Source organism: Galeopterus variegatus, unplaced genomic scaffold (genome assembly GCF_000696425.1).
Source record: "Galeopterus variegatus unplaced genomic scaffold, G_variegatus-3.0.2 Scaffold7781, whole genome shotgun sequence".
In the NCBI taxonomy this organism is placed as follows: domain Eukaryota; kingdom Metazoa; phylum Chordata; class Mammalia; order Dermoptera; family Cynocephalidae; genus Galeopterus; species Galeopterus variegatus.
Genome location: NW_007733892.1, coordinates 87,995 through 105,529, shown reverse-complemented (window position 1 = coordinate 105,529; position 17,535 = coordinate 87,995). Strand labels below are relative to the sequence as shown.

General features: G+C 36.9%; 1 protein-coding gene across 1 annotated transcript in view; it reads right to left on the bottom strand.

Moving 5' to 3' along the window:
* Positions 1–2,477: 2,477 nt before the first annotated feature.
* The window catches only part of LOC103607858 (folliculin-interacting protein 2-like), a gene marked incomplete at its 3' end in the record, with an annotated part of 36,336 nt that continues 21,278 nt past the window's right edge, over positions 2,478–17,535 (bottom strand). Inside the window, exons 2-7 of the mRNA XM_008592325.1 lie at positions 11,782–11,908; positions 8,699–8,842; positions 5,783–5,883; positions 5,608–5,679; positions 4,343–4,443; positions 2,478–2,549 (exon numbers count right to left, since the gene is read on the bottom strand). Coding sequence (XP_008590547.1) covers positions 2,478–2,549; positions 4,343–4,443; positions 5,608–5,679; positions 5,783–5,883; positions 8,699–8,842; positions 11,782–11,908 — 617 coding nt within the window. The remainder of the gene's footprint in view (positions 2,550–4,342; positions 4,444–5,607; positions 5,680–5,782; positions 5,884–8,698; positions 8,843–11,781; positions 11,909–17,535) is intronic.

Sequence of the window (17,535 nt, the reverse complement as noted above, 5' to 3'; positions counted from 1 at the left end):
AAGAAAATAAAGATTTTGAAGATAATACAGCATAATGAAAAATAATTTTTACTTAAATCTGAGCTCAATATTTTATTTCATGGAGTTAGCATAATAAATGCTCGGGTAATCCCAAGGATCTGAAAAAAGACTATTTCATAAGAAATAAACATCATTCCCATACTGGCTTATGTCATGATAGTTCAATGTTAAATGCTCAAACTATTTTGTTGAGAAGTAAGCAAATATTTACTCAATGGTTCCGAAATATACAGGGAACACATTTTTAATTTCTCAGGATTATAAAAATATAACAGCTTTTATTCATTTGACCCTTAAATAAATTTGACCCTTAATTTCTAACAAGGCCTTTTTTCAAATTTATTAAAGTATACCAAATTCTTTGTTGTTTTATTTTTAAAAGTATATGAAATATTTCTGCTTGAAAGTTTAAAATATATGAACAATTGTACCAAGATGAGAGTGAGACATTTCAGTATTTTTAGTTTATGAAGAAATGTAAAATTAAGAGGCTGAAAAATGAGGAATGAAAATCCAAATATTACATAGCCCAAGTACCAATCAATCACAAAAGCAAAACAGACTGCTCAGAATAGTCGGCAAGCATAGACAACCCATCCTGCCANGAAAAAAAAAAAAAAAAAAAAAGGTCCTTCACTTCTGTTGAGCTTTCTTTCCAAACCCATAACTTCAGTCTAATCATAAAAATAACCAAACAAACACACAAATTCTAACAGTGAGACACTCTACAAAATACCTAACCAGTACTGCTCAACACCACCTAGGTTATTAAAGAAAGTCTGAGTACTTGCTGCAGCCGAGAGAAGCCTGATGAGATATAACAACTAAATGTAAGGTGGTCCTGGAACAGAAAAAGGGCATTAGGTAAAAACTAAGGAAATAAATTATGAACTTTAGCTAATAATATGTATCAATATTGGTTCATTAATTATAATAAATACACTGTACTTATGTAAGGAGTTACTAATAGGGCAAACTGGTCGCAGGTTGTATGGAACTCTCTGTACTACCTTCTTAGTTTTTCTATAAAAGTAAAACTGTTCTAAAAATAGAACATTTAAAAAACTTTCACCATCTCTCAACTCTTTAGACAAGAAGTTAAAAAGTTAGTACTTCTAACACTTGGAGCTCCTATTCTGCTCTAGAAACAAGGGCAGGGATCTGAGCCTTGAGACACTAAGCCCCTCAATACGCACTCATAGTCTTCAAGAAGTTGATGGAACTCAGAGAGTTCAGTTGGCAGTGCTGCACAAGCAATGATGAAATTATCCTGAGCATCATTAAATATTAACAAAACAAAAACAATTTGCTTAGCACTTCATATGTTGCCTTCTACCTTCTCAGTTTTATATTTGTACAAAAGAGCTGTGAGTGAAAATGATACAGCTCTAATCAATGGGAGTTTACATTTCTGACCGGAGGTTCCTAGCCCAACTTTACAAAAAATATGAACACCGAAATGAATCAATTTTAACCATAAATAAATTGCTATATACTTTACATTATGTGACACATATATAAACCAAACAGGGGGATTCAATAACGAATCACATTTCATTTAGTAACTCAGCAGCAGAATTATACAGAGTGGGATGAAGGACTCTGATAGAGCACAACGACCTTTGAGCAGTGTCTAAGGGTAAGAGCTGGAAAGAGAAATGAGTGAAAGGCCAGGAGGAAAGGCACCCGAGACACCCGGATCCAGTCCAAGCATTGGCTGGCTGGCATATTTGGTGATGGTGCCATGTATCAAAAGAGAAACCTGCAGTCTGCTCCATCTTCACTGGATGGTAGAGGCTGCCTGTATGATATGTATTCGTCAGGCAAAGCCCCACACACCTCTAAGTCTTTGAATTCCAGATCATTAATTCATTACCCCCTCTCTTTTAACACAGAATCTACCTCAGATCTGAGTCACACATCAAAATCAAAAGCAGAGTCTTGTACAAAAGCAGAAACCAAGAAATTTTAAAAGCAGTATTAGAAAAGTTTAGGGTTTGAAGTAAGGAGAAAAAGGTATCTGAGATTAAATCTAGATCAGCATGTCTCTAGGACAGAAGAAAGGGTAACTAGGTCGGCTGGCAGGCCCTCCCACTGTCATAGGTGGATTTATTTCCAGAGACACTTTTTTTCCCTCTAATTCTTTACTCAACAGTCAGCAAGCAAATTCCTAGCACAAATGGCTCATGGAAGCTTCCCTCTGGAAAGAAATTTCTCAACATACATTAGTCTCATATGAATTTAGGTATTAGAAAAACTAGTTTGTGTTGTACAATCATTCCCAGATGCTGTACAAAGTTTTGGATCTTCAGACATGTGAGATATGTCAGACTATGGAGGAACAAAACAAAACAGGATGAGGCCTATCTACCTGTCTTCTACATCCCCAAGTTCTATACCATTATGGATAGTTCACTCTAATAATTAAACCAAAAAAAAAAAAAAATTACAAATACCTGAGCGAGCAATGCCACTGTCCCTGTCTTCATTCTGTCCTCTGCTTGGCATATCAACTGGTGTGCTGTGTGCTAAGATAAAGGTATAAGGAAACCATGTTATTGGGCTCTCCAAAGAGAACAAAGTTTTAAAAATGACTGTGGTTAATTTTTACATTTCAAAGTAGGCTAGTGCTACTGATGATTGGCATAAGTTCGTAATAGAGTTGAACTAGAAAGCAAAATTAAATACATAAAAAGATGATGAGAGTAAGAAGAAAACAGAACCAAGTAAGCATCTGCTTTTATCCTACTGGAGCATATAAACTTTGAGTGATATTTAATTCTTAAAAAACCTAAATAATAAACTATTCATACAGTTGATACAATGAATAAACTTTCTCAGGCAGATATTTTTAGCTGTTTTCCTAATTATTAGTAGTAGTTCAGTAGCATTGTATTTTAAAATGCTTTATAGTCAGTTTCAGTAGTAACCATAGGCAACTTAGGGAAGAGAAACTCCTGAAAACTATATCATAAATTCAAAAAATGTTTCTCTGTTTATAACCCACTCTCTTGGCAGGCAGAAAATATTCATTTTCAAATATTTCTTCCTCTACTTCTTTTCCATATACATCCGTACACTATATTTTTGTAGAATTACTTAGAAAAACTCATGTCCTGGCATGAATTTTGGAAAACAAAGTATTGCAGACTTCTAGGAATGCTTCAGATTGATCTAAGCTGTATAATGATTGAGTTAGAAGGTAGATGGAATGTTGCTAGAGTAAGTTTTACAATATACAAGAAGCCCAGTGCCCTGCCTGATTATTATACTTGTCAGCTATTTTTTGAAGCATGTTTATTTTCACAATTTTAAAGAGAGTTTATAAACACGTTATCCTCACTCTAAGTAGGTGGGAGGGTGTCAGTTTCATCAGGGTGTCAGTTAACTACAATACTTTACATATTTCAGGCTACAAAGAACAGAATGAAAAATTTGCAATACTCACAACCTTAAGTGTTAGTAGTGAAGGTTCCCCACACTTGTTAATCATGCCTAGACCACAACAGACATTCAACAGTCTTAGCTAGTAAGGCCAGTTAAATCTCAGAATTTACCCAGAGATATCAAGATGGATTATACCTGTAAAGAACCTAGAAATTGCATTTCAGCTATGAGAAAGAGAGAAAGAGAGAGAGAGAGATCTTCCATGCTCTTATTACAGTAACTTTTAAAGAAACTCCGTGCAGGTAAGGATGCAGGTGATTAAATGGATAAAAGATACTACAGCAATGGGGGAACAGTTCATAACAGCAAAAGAGGCCCAGGAAAATCAGAAAAAATAATCCTCTTAGAAACACTAAGGGCTCATTTCAGATCAAAATCAGCTTACACTTGGGTATTAGCAGAGACACTTACAATAGAGGTTCACTGGTGGAATTTTCAAAAACACCATGAATTTGGCTGCACTTGAAATTAATATCTTTTATCACAAGAGCCCCTTGGATTTCTAGAGAGGCACAAATAGGATTTTTTCTGAGAACCTGCACAGAATTTATTAATGTGTGTGGGTCACACTGTACTCAGCATTCCACACAAACCTGCAAAGAAAGAAGCACTCCGGGTGAGCCGGAGAGGTCCTCCTTCAGTTACCCCCTGCAGCAGTTTGCTGCTGCATGCTTGTAGCAGACCTAGAGACAGAAACACATAGAAGAGGGCAAACAAAGTACACGCACACAAAAAATAAACACGGATTAAAGATAATGCCAGAAAAAAAAAAAAAACCAACACAAAACTACACAACAAACTCAAATATAGCAAAACACACATCCACAATAGTGATATTCAGAAAGAATAAGTCTGTTCGTGTGTCTGATTTTACCTAGGTTACTTCCAGTACGACAAGGACCCAAACTATTCTGATTTGTGTTCGGTTTTCCCAAATTAGGATCTTGGTTGATGTATTCAAAGCTGTCTTGCAAACTAAATCCAGAGAGGGAGAGAGAGGGAAAAAACGTCAAGAGGCTAATAAAGCTGCTTTCTAACACATTTCCAAATACAGACAACAGACTAATCAGTCACTCAATACTTTTCTTTATAAATAAAGTCTCACATCTACCAAAGGGAATTAAACTGGCAACCTTAGGAGAAATCGTTGGAGGAAAATTAAAGCTTTTGGGAGGTAGCCCAACCCATACAACCAAATAACTGTATTCCTAACAATTTCATATTATATAATGAAGCTCCAAACTCTAAATTTGGCTTCAGTGACTGACACCTGGAATACTGCTTATTATTTGTAAATTTTGCTGTAGCAACTGACATGCAAGATATTGCTATTCATTTCAAGGATTTTACATAAACTCTTGAAATGAGATTGATTTTCTCTTAGTTAACATCTAAGAACAATTCAGCAACTTTTTCAGAAGATATAACAGAAAGAGTAATTATGATTCTTCCAGGAGTTTGATTTCATAACTTCTAAAAAGTTAGAATTACTCATAAAAAATGTGAGGAAAGCAGATTTTAATAATTTATTGTATTTATTAACAAGAAAATAAAACAGGTGTGTCATCGGTCTAAAAAATCTCAGTATGTACTTCAATCCTTCAGAAGAAAATAAAAAAGGTTTGTAAAAAAGATAAAATATTGGGAAATACCATAAAATCATAAATGTAGCCCCCTCTTTTTTCCCCTTTATTTTTCATTTTCCCACAGGTGTGTCATCGGTCTAAAAAATCTCAGTATGTACTTCAATCCTTCAGAAGAAAATAAAAAAGGTTTGTAAAAAAGATAAAATATCGGGAAATACCATAAAATCATAAATGTAGCCCCCTCTTTTTTCCCCTTTATTTTTCATTTTCCAGGGAATTAAAACTTGGTGACTGGCAGGAGGAACACATAGGGTAACAGATGGAGAAGCAAAATTTATAGATAAAGACAGTCATTTGTCTTTAAGGCCACCTAAGGTCAAAGGCTTTTTCCATTCACTATTTATAGGACAATGGCCACTCTTAAAACCCCATTAATTTGTGCTCATTCTGCTTTTCGTTTCAAAATTCCTCATGGCCCTCAAAGAAATACTCTATCCGGAAATAGACACTTAAAAATGAGGGGGAGGGGGTGGTACAAAAATCCCACACTTACTTATTTGTACTTCCACAGAAGCTGCCCATTCTGGCAGAGAAGACTTTACTAATCATCAGTTGTGGAGGAGAACTGCAGGGGGAAAACAAAGTGGAGAGAGATGCATTTTTGAATTAAGGAGTCAATATCACCATTCCACTTCTCACAGCTAGTAGAAAAAGAAGCCCAAACTCACCGTATATAGTGTATCTTTAAGGTGGAGCCTTTGTAACTCATTGCAACTGAGCCAAACATCATTTCTCCTAGCATATTGATATCAGAAGCTGGCCTCGTGTACTATATGAAAGATATCAAAATCAAAGTTAGTACATGGAATAACACCGTTTGCACTGCAATAGAAAATAATGTTTCTTAATCTCTGAGTACCTCTTTATTCAGTGGGTAATTACAACTATTTCTCAAAGCTTCAATTGATCATTTTACAGTTTTAATCTACAATACTGATTACCTATTTTTTCCCCTCACGTTAGTACTAATGTTCTTTGTTATACACAATACCTTCACACAGGATTTAAATGTTTTATCAGAGGTCATTTTTAACCTTGTTACAAGAAACAAATATTATCATTATCGCCATTTATAAATTTTAAATAGATTAAATTATAAAAGAAACAGGATAACTCTTCTCTTGGTACTAAGAACACATCCTGAAAAAAAAAATGGTTCAGTATTATTCAACCAAATAATTAACAGTGTTGATCAGAAATGCCAGTTGGTGCAGGCAGGGTTTTGTGAGGGTGCAAAAGATAACAGATGGCCTAATAACTCTAAAGTTTTACAAAAACTTTCAAAAATACCTGATCCCTCCAGCTTCTGACCAATCTTTCTCATGCCTTTTGTCATCCAAAAGGGTGTACTGCACTGTCTCCACTTTTTCCGCTCTCATTTGCTTGTTAACCAACTGCAGCCTGACTTTGCCTCTAATGGTCCATCTATTCCAACTACTCTAATCATGACCACTGCCTTTATGTCAAATCCAATGGACACCTTCCAGTTTGCTTCATTAAACTTCTCTCACTTATACAGATGGCTCCTCAACTTACGATGGAGTTACGTCCAGATAAACCGATCTTAAATTGAAAATTTCATTAAGTTGAAAAGGTATTAATATCACTAACCTACCGAACATCATAGCCTACCTTAAATGTGCTCATCAGAACACTTACATTAGCCTAGAACTGGGCAAAATCATCTGACACAAGGTCTATTTTATAATAAAGTGTTGAGTATCTCATGTAATATATTGACTAATGTACTGAAAGTGAAAACCAGAATGGTTGTGTAGGCACTTGTAGTATGGTTTCTACTGAATGTGTATCCCTTTTGCACCATCATGAAGTTGAAAAATTGTAAATTGGGGACCATCTGTATTTGATGCTGTTAATTACTATTCTTTTTGAAACTCTTCCTTCTCAGATCATCCCTTGAACATGTTGTTCCTTGGAAGGCACTCCTACTCATTGCCTGCATTTCAATCATTCTTCTTATTTTGATTATTATTTACATAGAAATACAACCTACATCTTTATCTCTAGGTCCAGACCTCTCCTCCAGCTCTAGAATCCTATATCCCAATGCATTCATCCACATATCAAATATTATGTGATATTTGAATGAATGCATTGTGATAGTATTCTTAGCACCTATGCTAAGTGCTGGTGACACACTGACAAACAGGACAGTATGTGAATGCTGAGCAAACCAGTGTGCCACAAGTAATCCAGCCTGACTAAAACAAAACAACCATCTCTCTGCACCCCAACCCACCACCCAGATTTTATGCAAGTGTGCTTTCCACTCAAGGAAAAACATGGGAATCATCCTTAATGCTCTCTTCTGAATTTATTTATTTTTTAATCCCAAATATGCACACATATACATATATACACACAAGTATACATACACTGACACACATATACACACCTACTTATACATGGTTGCAGAGCAGGAAAGAGAAAGGTAAGTCTATCAGCTTTGTTCAACGAGGTTCCTCTCTTTGTTTGGTTATAGCTCACACCAACCTCTTCGTACTACATGCAGACAGAAACCAACTGGCTTTCACATTCTCTATTAATAACTTCCACCCACTTCCTCCATTTTATAATCTACTTTTTCTTGGGGTACAAGGGCCATGTAGCAACTGTGATTCTCAGCTAGCTGAAAATTTCATCGTATACTTTTAAAAGTGCAAATAGGAGAACTGTGAAACAAGGGCAAATGCATGGTATAAATCCTGACTATGAAATTAACAAAGTCTTATACACCTGTGGCTGCTGGTGATTTCCGTGGTTTTGCCTTTTCAGCAACATAGTAGACAAGATTCTATATAAGTTTTTTTTAAAAAAGCTGGATATATCCGAATGCATGGTATAAATCCTGACTATGAAATTAACAAAGTCTTATACACCTGTGGCTGCTGGTGATTTCCGTGGTTTTGCTTTTTCAGCAACATAGTAGACAAGATTCTATATAAGTTTTTTTTAAAAAAGCTGGATATATCCCCCATCGATTACTACCTTTGTACTATTATTTCCAAAACATTTCTTCCCTTTTATCTAGCTAGCCAATACTTCTCAATAACCCTAACCTCTATCCTCTGCTGCCACATACACACAAAGAGTGTAAAAAATGCCACCAGCCCTCTATCCTTCATTTTCAGGTTACGTCTTGCCATTTTTCCTTCTCCTATACAAGGCTTTCTTCCTTTTATTGGCAAGTTCTATTCTCTTAGGATGCCCATATACACATTCCCAGAATCCTTAGGAGTTCTTGTAACAAAACTGAAAGTACATATTTATTATTCTGGATCTGACAGCAAAGAAAACAAAACTATATAATTTACCTAATTTGCAATATTTCTTCCTCATTCCATATGTATTATGCCATATCACCTCTGCTAGATTACAGTTTTTGAGAGAGAAGAGCCAGAGTGAGAAAACAGCATTGACATGTAACATTTAAGAGTATTCTGTTGAATACTTGTTCTCATATACCTGGAGTAGAACCCTCAAGCAGGCATTATTCCCTGCAGAAAAATTACAGCAAATTACTTCAATACCATAGGACATTCCCTCAGAAAGGATGGTTTTACCTGGTACTTTGGAAGCTGCTCCTTAGTATATTGTAAAGATCCTCCAGAAGAACTATGGGAAGAGATGCTGCTGCTGCTGCTGGTGATGCTACTGCTTCCTTGACAGCACTTGGCTGACATTTTAATAGGGACATCCTCTGTTTTCTGGGTTAAGGGAGACAGGCAAAGTAAAGGAATACTAAGTATTTACTAGGTTTTGTTGACACATTCTTCATTGGGAATTCCTTTGTTAAAACATTCTACTAGCTGCATTAAAAACCAGAAATTTTTTGGGTTTGTAAAAAAATTTCTTTTTTTTTTTTTTTCCTTTTTGTCTTTTTTCGTGTCCGGCAACGGATCGCAACCCTCAGTGTCGCGCCCGTACCAGACCGGGACCGGCAACGGGATCGCAACCCTCGGTGCTGCACCCGCACCTCGCTCAGCCAGTGAGCGGGAACCAGTCTGTATGTGGGATCTGAACCCTCAGCGGGAGCGCTGCTGCGCTCCCAAGCAGCGCACTGTAGCAGTGCGCCACCGGACCGGCCCTAAAAAAATTTCTAATGATGACAAAAATATGGTTCCTGAGAGTATGTAATATTTTGGAAGAAGGAATGCTGAAGTAAAGGTACTAGACAAAAGGTAGTGGGTTGTATATTAAGAGTTTATTCACCTTAAATAATTTAACTATTAATTACGTTTCTTTAAAATCATCAATGACAACCAATCTCTGTTTTGGTTATTAGAAGATTTTTAGTACTATGTAGAGTCATAATGTATGAAATTGATGAGAAGAAAGACAAAGCTTTAAATTTAAATTTTTATAAAGCAAATGCAACTAAGGAAACAAAACTATTAATCTGGCTAATAAACACATACTGGGCTTTTGTTTTTAATGACACACCTCCTCTAATACTTCTTTAAAAGAAACAGGAAAGAAAATCATGAAGCTGAATTTGTGAAGGATGAAGTCAAAACCTGAAAGAGGAGCTACTGTGAATTACGCAGCATGTGATGGAAATACAGTCTTTAAAGGTTAGGGCTAATAGACAATTGTTTTTTCTATATATTTCATAAATAGAGTTCATTGCTAATTTTTATGACAGTGACACAAAAGTATACAGATACACCTTTATTAATTTTTACCATTTCCACCAGAATATATTACTCCCTACAGAAGGATCCTGAACCCTCCATAAGTTGTTTCTATTCTGAGTCTTCTTTGCCTTTTTTCCCCTTGTGCAGCTTTTGCTTGGAAAAACATGAATGCACTTGCAGCTTATCTAATCTCCAATGTGACAGTCACACTGGTGGTCTAATGCAAATGCCTGCAGTCATGTGCTTGATACAAACTCATGACATTTTTGTGCTTGCCAAAGGGGATGGGGGGGGGGTTGAAAATGGGAAAAGAATGTAAGAAAAACACAAAATGTGCCGGTCCATAACAGTCACTCTAGCAATGATAGCATTCGAAGTTGTACTTGGTTATTCCCAAGCATCCAGGACTCCCTCAATACCCTTTTCAGATCTAGCTGTTACTTAATATGACTTAAGCCAGAAACACAACCACTCAGAGGACTTAAAGTGACATGAACTCCCACCTGCCTCACAGACTGCTAGGTCCTTTGGCTGGAACACGACACTGAACAGTCTATAATTGGAGGTAGCATCCAGTACAGTGAACAAAGCACCGAATGAATTCTTCTGCAGCCTTGGGCAAGCTACATATTGAAGATTTCAGTTCTTTTTGAAAAATGTTGAGAATTTCTTTCCCTCCACTTGCCACTACCATTAGCAGCCCTAGTGATGAGATGTCTGAGCGCTCAACTAAACCGTCTGTGTGAGGCCTTCAGGAAAATGGAAAATGATATGAGAAATCAAGAGGTAACCATCTCCTGTCCACCAGACAAAGGGTCAAATGCTGGCTCACCTAAACTTTTGATACAAATCTACCATTAAAGCCTACAGTGAATCACCTGAGAGATTTTCCCCCTCACCCCCTGTCCACTTACCTAACAAGCCCAACAACTACTGTAATGATTAGCTACCTGGCAGAATTCCACTTTAAAGTACTGTGGAATCCACCTAGCTAAACTGCCTTTAACCAAACACTTCCTTCCTGCAGAAATGATCCTTATCAAAAGCTGGAAAACAGTCTCTTGGCCCTTATGAGACAAAGACTGTGTTATAAGCTGTTCATTTACTTAGCCACATATTCTACAAACTGCCAGAATTTGGACAGTATGGGTAGCAAGTTATTGAGCATAAAAAGAATGAGTACAAATAGGTTTATTTAATTTGTAAGCATGTGAACAAATGTTGAAAAGAGACTGAAAGGTCTAAAGGTAACAACTTAGAAGTATTCTAGTCTCATATGCAGAAAGACTCAGGGAGAATCAGACTCTTCTCACCTTCAACATGTTACTTTCCCTTTCCCCTTCTGGCTCCAAGGGATCAAGAGCTGCTTTGTCCTTACTCTAGCAATCCCTAGTCCCACTACGCCCTGCCCCACAACACCCCACTCTCTACAAAACAAAACAAAAAAAAGGAAATGAATAAAAGTTTCCTTGATCAGATGGGCTTAAGAAACACCCCCTCTTGCCTCTTGAAGATGATAATGCATATCGGCATATTGAAGCCCTACTTGAATATAATGAGTAAAGCTATTTAATTTTGTTTAACCCAGTGCTATGTAATATCTCTTATTATCTACAAGAAACACTGGACAGAATGATCCATTAACTTCCCTTCATATCACTTTATGAATTTTAGAGTTTTGTTTTCCCATTACATTTGATGCACAACTTGGCATCAAAATCCTACTGGATTGCAACTCACCAGCAAATTCACCTCTAGTAATACTTAGAATATACTGCTTAGCTCCTGTCATAATCACTTGCTAGCAATTTCACCTGTATTTATTAATAAGCACACACATGTCTGTCAGGGGTTGGGGCAGAAGGCTTTATTTATGTTTCTTCTGAACCATAATAGCAGTGTATGCTATAGCTCAAAGAGAACATGGCAAATTAATAAATTGCCAATCAGAGGTAATTAAAAGCACAAACTTTTCACAAAAAAGGTGGAAGCAAATCAGTATTACATACCTGAGCTGCCACCTCTTCAATCTTTTGAACAGCTTTAGAATCAAACAAGACTTGTCTGCCTCTTCTTTCACAGTCTTGGTAAACTATCAGGCGAATCTCATTCAGGTCAAACTCCGAACATGACCAACTGTGGATTAAAAGGGGACAAAGAAGTTATGTTATTGGCAACATTTGGGGTGATCCTGGACAGGTAAGTTTCTCAGCCAATGCGCCTATATGCAATGGGAAAAGGCCACAGGTGTGCGGAGACAGTGACCCCTTCAGACCTGAGGCAGCTAGTAAGCCTGGGGCAGACACCCTTATATGTGGACTCCAGTGGGCCACACAGATAGTGCCAGTTTTCATGACAAAGGTTGGGAAGACTGCTTTAAATAATAAATCACTGTAGAGAAAGCTTCTACTTCCAAAGCAAATGTGGGCACAGATGGCAGCCAGATATTGCAAGGACATGCACAGAGAGCTAAATTTGGATGCCTGGATCTCAGATGGCACACCGAAGTTAAGGGAGTACTCAAGCTTCTGCGTCATTGGGCCAGGAACCATTTGAAGCAAATCTGTAGAGCCTTTTCCTTTTTCCCTCTCACTCAGGTCAAATTGAAAGGAATCACATATCCTAAAATGCATTATTTTCCCCTGTTATGGCTGGCTCTAATACAGGAGTTTCGACAGCCAAGTGCATCATTGTATGGCATCTGAATCGCTAACAATTAGAGTCAGCAATAAAGTAAGTATGGCTTGTTCCTAAGCAAACCAAAAGCTATTGGGATAAAACTGCTCTGAAGAAAATAAAGGTTTATTCTTGAGCAATAAATGACATCAGAGTGCGGGAACTACAGAAAAAGCAATCATTTAAAATGTACTGCTTTGGGCGTATTCAGTTATCAATCCATTAATTCATTCAACACAGATTTGAGTGCCTCTTATTTTCCAGGCACAGTGGCAGATGCTAGAGATTCAGCAGTTAATTAACCATACAGGCTTGGTCCCTGCCCTCATGTAGCTTATAGTTTAATGGGCAAATATTAGACTAAAAATCATATATAAATGTATAACAAGTTGTCAAAAGTGCAAAAAGGAAAAGTAAAGAATAGTGACAGAGTCCCAGATCTCCCAATTTAAGAGGTGGGGCATGGTGCAAGTAAGTCCCTCAGTACTTGAAGTAACATTTAAACACAGACCTGAAGAAGTAAGAGCCAAAGAGATAAAGTGAATGAAGAACACAATAGGAGGGAGGGACGGGGTAAGGCATGGTTAGGTGTAAGATTGCCTCAGTAGAGAAAGGGGGAAAAAAGAAAGTCAGAGAGAGTGCTGTGACACTGATTGCAAAGGCAAGTAGGGATCATGCTCTAAGTGCAATGAGAAGCCAAGGAAAATAGGTGGTTGATAATATCAGATCTACGCTTTTTAAAATTCAATCTGGCTGCTCTAAGCAAAATGGGGTTGAGACAGATTAAGATTGGAAGCAGCAAAACCAAATAGAATTTACAGTAAGAGTTCAGGCCCTGCAAAATGAAGGCTGGTTGACAGCAATGGAGGTGGAGGAAAGGAGACAAACTGCAGAAATTTTCAGGAGGCAGAATCAAGAAGAGTTAGTGATGGAATGGATGGCTGCTTGAGGCAAAAGGGGTGTCAAATGCTTAGATGGAGAAGTTGGAGGAGGAAGTAGGAGAGGAGTTTTGAAGGGATAGAGGACAGACAGATAGATAAGTAAGACTAACAAAAGCAAACTGTAAAACTAAGAGACAGTACAACTGCAGTGAAGTCCAAAACATCTGAATTCAAATCCAAATGCTCTAACTTCTCTTTCTTCTCCAATACATGGAGAATATTAATGCTGACCCCATGAAGCTGTTATATGGATTATATGAAATATATAAAGTGCTTCATACAAAGGGTGACACACACTAAGTGCTCCAAAACGGTAATCATTACCTCAGAGGATTGTCAATGTTAGGATTCTTAAAGAAAATTGACACAGTGTCTGGTACCAAATCACAAATTGTGCAGTTTTGGTCATTTTCTTTTTTCAGGCAGTGTTAGTTTTAGTGTGGCAGATTTGTTTTCTTAAATCCAGCAGCAAATAAATAAATAAAGTTCTGGTTGTACCTTCTTTCAACAACCTGTTTTCTAAGCTATCATGCCCAGCATCCATTCCTACTAATGTTGATGACAACACAGCAAGTTTATTTTGGAAAACATTTTTCCTCTACTCTCAGTCCAGAGGTAGTCCATGTTCCAGGTCTGGCCAATGAGACATGCCCACGTAACCCAAGCTGGGCTGACAGCCAGCCCCAAACTTAGCTGCTCAGCTCATAAATGGTAACCCTGGAGTTGCTGGTGGCTATTTTTGCCATCACCAGATAAAAAGCCTGTCTGAAAATGAAGTCAACATGGAGGAGAGCAGAGGAGAGCAATGGAATGAGACAGATTCCTGTTGGGACTGGAAGCCAGCTGTTTCTGAATGAGTGCTATTCCTGGTGTTAGTTTTCTGTCACTAACAGCCAACAGTCTGATGACTACGACCCAAACCACTAAATTTTAAAATTACACAAGGCCATTAAAAACACTCTCTGAAATGATATATTACTAAAACATAGTATACAGGTGGAAGTTATTAAAAGTAAAAAAATAAAAATTTCTTGTTCAATCTATTTTGTGCCAATAATTACATTTTGCTGAAATAGTATTATAATTTACAAAGCAAGTTGTTCAATCCTTATTTTTGAGGGGGTAACACTGGTTCAGATATCAACTTGACTGAAGAAAGGCTGTCTAGAAGAACTAAAATTTAATAATGATCATAATATCTTATTTAATATTTCATGTTATTTTTCAATTTAAAAAAGATGGAAATAAAAGATACAGGAGGGGAAAAGTATGTACATCTTTTCACCCAAATGCCTGAAAAGTATTTTATAAAATGAGGAAAACTCTATTATTGATATGAATACTGTCTTTCATTTAGCACCTAATTATAATTTTGACACTTACCATCTCCAATATTAGTAGAGGAAGTTACAGTTGAATAATTTGGTAAAGGAAATAGAAGCAGGACAAAGTCCCTAAATAAGTATTTCAGAATAAGATAATCCTGGGATCAAATCTCAGCTCTGCCTCTCACTAGTTTTATAGCCTTGGGAAAGTCTCCTGGGTAGCACATGCAGGGCCTCTTGTGAAGATTAAAGAAGATAATCTATGGAAATTCCCAGCACACTGCCGGCTCCTTTTCTTACCATCCCTGATATACAGGACTTGAATTATCATTAGTCACATACACATACATTCTCCTCATATTTACACGCACTTCTACATCCAACCAACAGTTATGAGCACTGACCATGGTGCCCAGTGCTTTACTAAGGACAACTCTCCATGTGACTGTGGGCAATTCTCTGCATGATTCAAAGGGGTATGAAAAATGAGCCTTGGGCTTTTGCCTTAAAATAACTGACCATTTCAGAGAGATGTATTCTAATCAGAACTACCTCATTTCTTCGCTTTTGTTGAAAGCAAGGAAAGAACAGTGCCCTGGCATCAGAGGACAAGGTACTATTTGTCTCCTTTACATCTACTTTATGATTTCAGGTACAAGAAAATATGACTCATCTACCTTTTCTTACTGTAAACCTTAAACCAAATGACTTCTATAGACCCTGGTTTAAAAATTCCATGATGTGGGCTGGCCAGTTAGCTCAGTTGGTTAGAGCACAGCCTTATGACACCAAGGTCATGGGTTTGGATCCCTGCACTGGCCAGCCAAAACAAACAAAATAAAAAATAAAATTCTATGATGCTAAGATTTGCCTGATTACAACTAGAACAGATCTTATTTCTGGACCTACTTACGAAGACTAGAAAGCAAGTAACCAAAGTCCGAATTACTTGTTCTGAAAGGCAACAAGCAATTAGTTCAAAACATTTGATGTCCAGAAAACAGAATTTTCTTTAAATATATATATAACCACGTGTCATGGTTTGAATTGTCTCCCAGAAAGATATGCTCAAGTCCTAATTCCTGTATATGTAAATATGACTTTGTTTGAAAATAGGGTCTCTGCAGATGTAATCAAGTTAAGATGATGATATAATAAATTAATATGGGTCCTAATCCAATGACTGGTGTCTTCATAAGAAGAAAACTTGGACAAAGAGAGGGCATAATGAACAAGGGACTCACTGCAGACTGAGGGCACAGCACAAACACAAAAAGACAAATGGTACAATTCAGTCTTGGGTGCTTAGAATGTGTGTACTGCAGAAGAATTGCATAGGAAATGAGGCTGGAAAGACAGTCTAATACTTATTGTGGGGGACCTTAAATACTATGCCAGGGAATGTATATTTTGTTCTATGAGCAGTGGTGTGTCAATTCCAAGTTTTCAAGAAAGAGAATGACATGAAGTGACTTGTTTTAAGAAGAAGAGTCAAGTGTGAGAAGGCTGTTTTCAGGGCAAATGCACAGGTAGTATTTGTATGCCCACAGTTTCAAGGAGTAATGGCTAATACGGAAGTGAGTAACAGTTGTATAATTCATGGCATGGTGATTTGCTATATCTTCCAAGACCAGTTCAAGTGTGGATGTTAACTCTTCTCTCAAACTTTTATAGGAATCAGACTAAAAGTGGGCATGACAATGCCCATCTTGAAAAGCATCATCTATGTTTTCCCTCTTGTCTCTCACACAAGGAAGTAACCCTACAAAGTAAATAAATTCACATGAAGAGTTTAAAGAGCAATCTGTGATCTAAGAATGTAAATGTTTAAAGAGTCAAGTATGACAGGGAATTTTAAATTGCCCAAGAGAAGGTAAAATGAAACAAAACAAAAACAAATGATCATGATCACAAAATCTGGCAAATATATCCATTTAACAAGCAGTTCCTGCATGCCTACTGTATGCCAAACATTCTACCAGGCACTGAATAAAACAGTGAACAAATCATAAGCCCTGCTTCTACAAAATTTACTGTATTTATGATATTTTCTAGCCACTCTTAAATCTTATTCTATGTTCTTTTTTTCCTGTGAACTCCCACCACTTGCATATTCTCCCCAAAAAACAGTTTCTAAATGCAAGCAGAAAAGGTTTGCTCAAGAACAGCGAGCAGGCCTGAATTACTATAACCTGAAAATAAAGGAAGACTGGGGGAGGAGGAAAAGGAAAAATTATGCTTGAGATGGCAATTATAGTTCACCCTGTCAGCCCAAAATGTACACTATTTCCCACCCAGTAACAAGCTATTTATATCAAGAAAAAAATTATGTAAATAGATGGCAGTAACAGATTTGGAATTCATTTATCTTCTTCTAGGTTAGTACTCTCAGGAAGATGGCTAACAGGACAAGTAAAGTGCAAATTAGTTGATTTTCTTTTCTTTGCCTATTTTGTACTCATATAGCTTTAGCTGAATGCATTTCCTGGTATAATTTCAGAGGAAATGCATAAAAATTTACCACTGAGTTGCGGTCCTGTGGTCAAGAGTACAGTAAAAAGTGCTTAAAGATGCTAATTCTCATCAGAAGCTTTAATATACAATGCTAATCTAAAGATATTAATTTATTAACTGTTTCAATTAAATGTATCCCACTGTTATCTTAGCAAAAGAGATTTATATTGGATATTGATTGCAATTTTTCTGTCTTTAGGAAAGTAGGTAATGAGTAAATCCTTTGTTCTTTTTGGAAAAGAAAAAAAAAATTTTTTTTTTTTTTGTCTTTTTTTCATGACCGGCAACGGATCGCAACCCTCAGTGT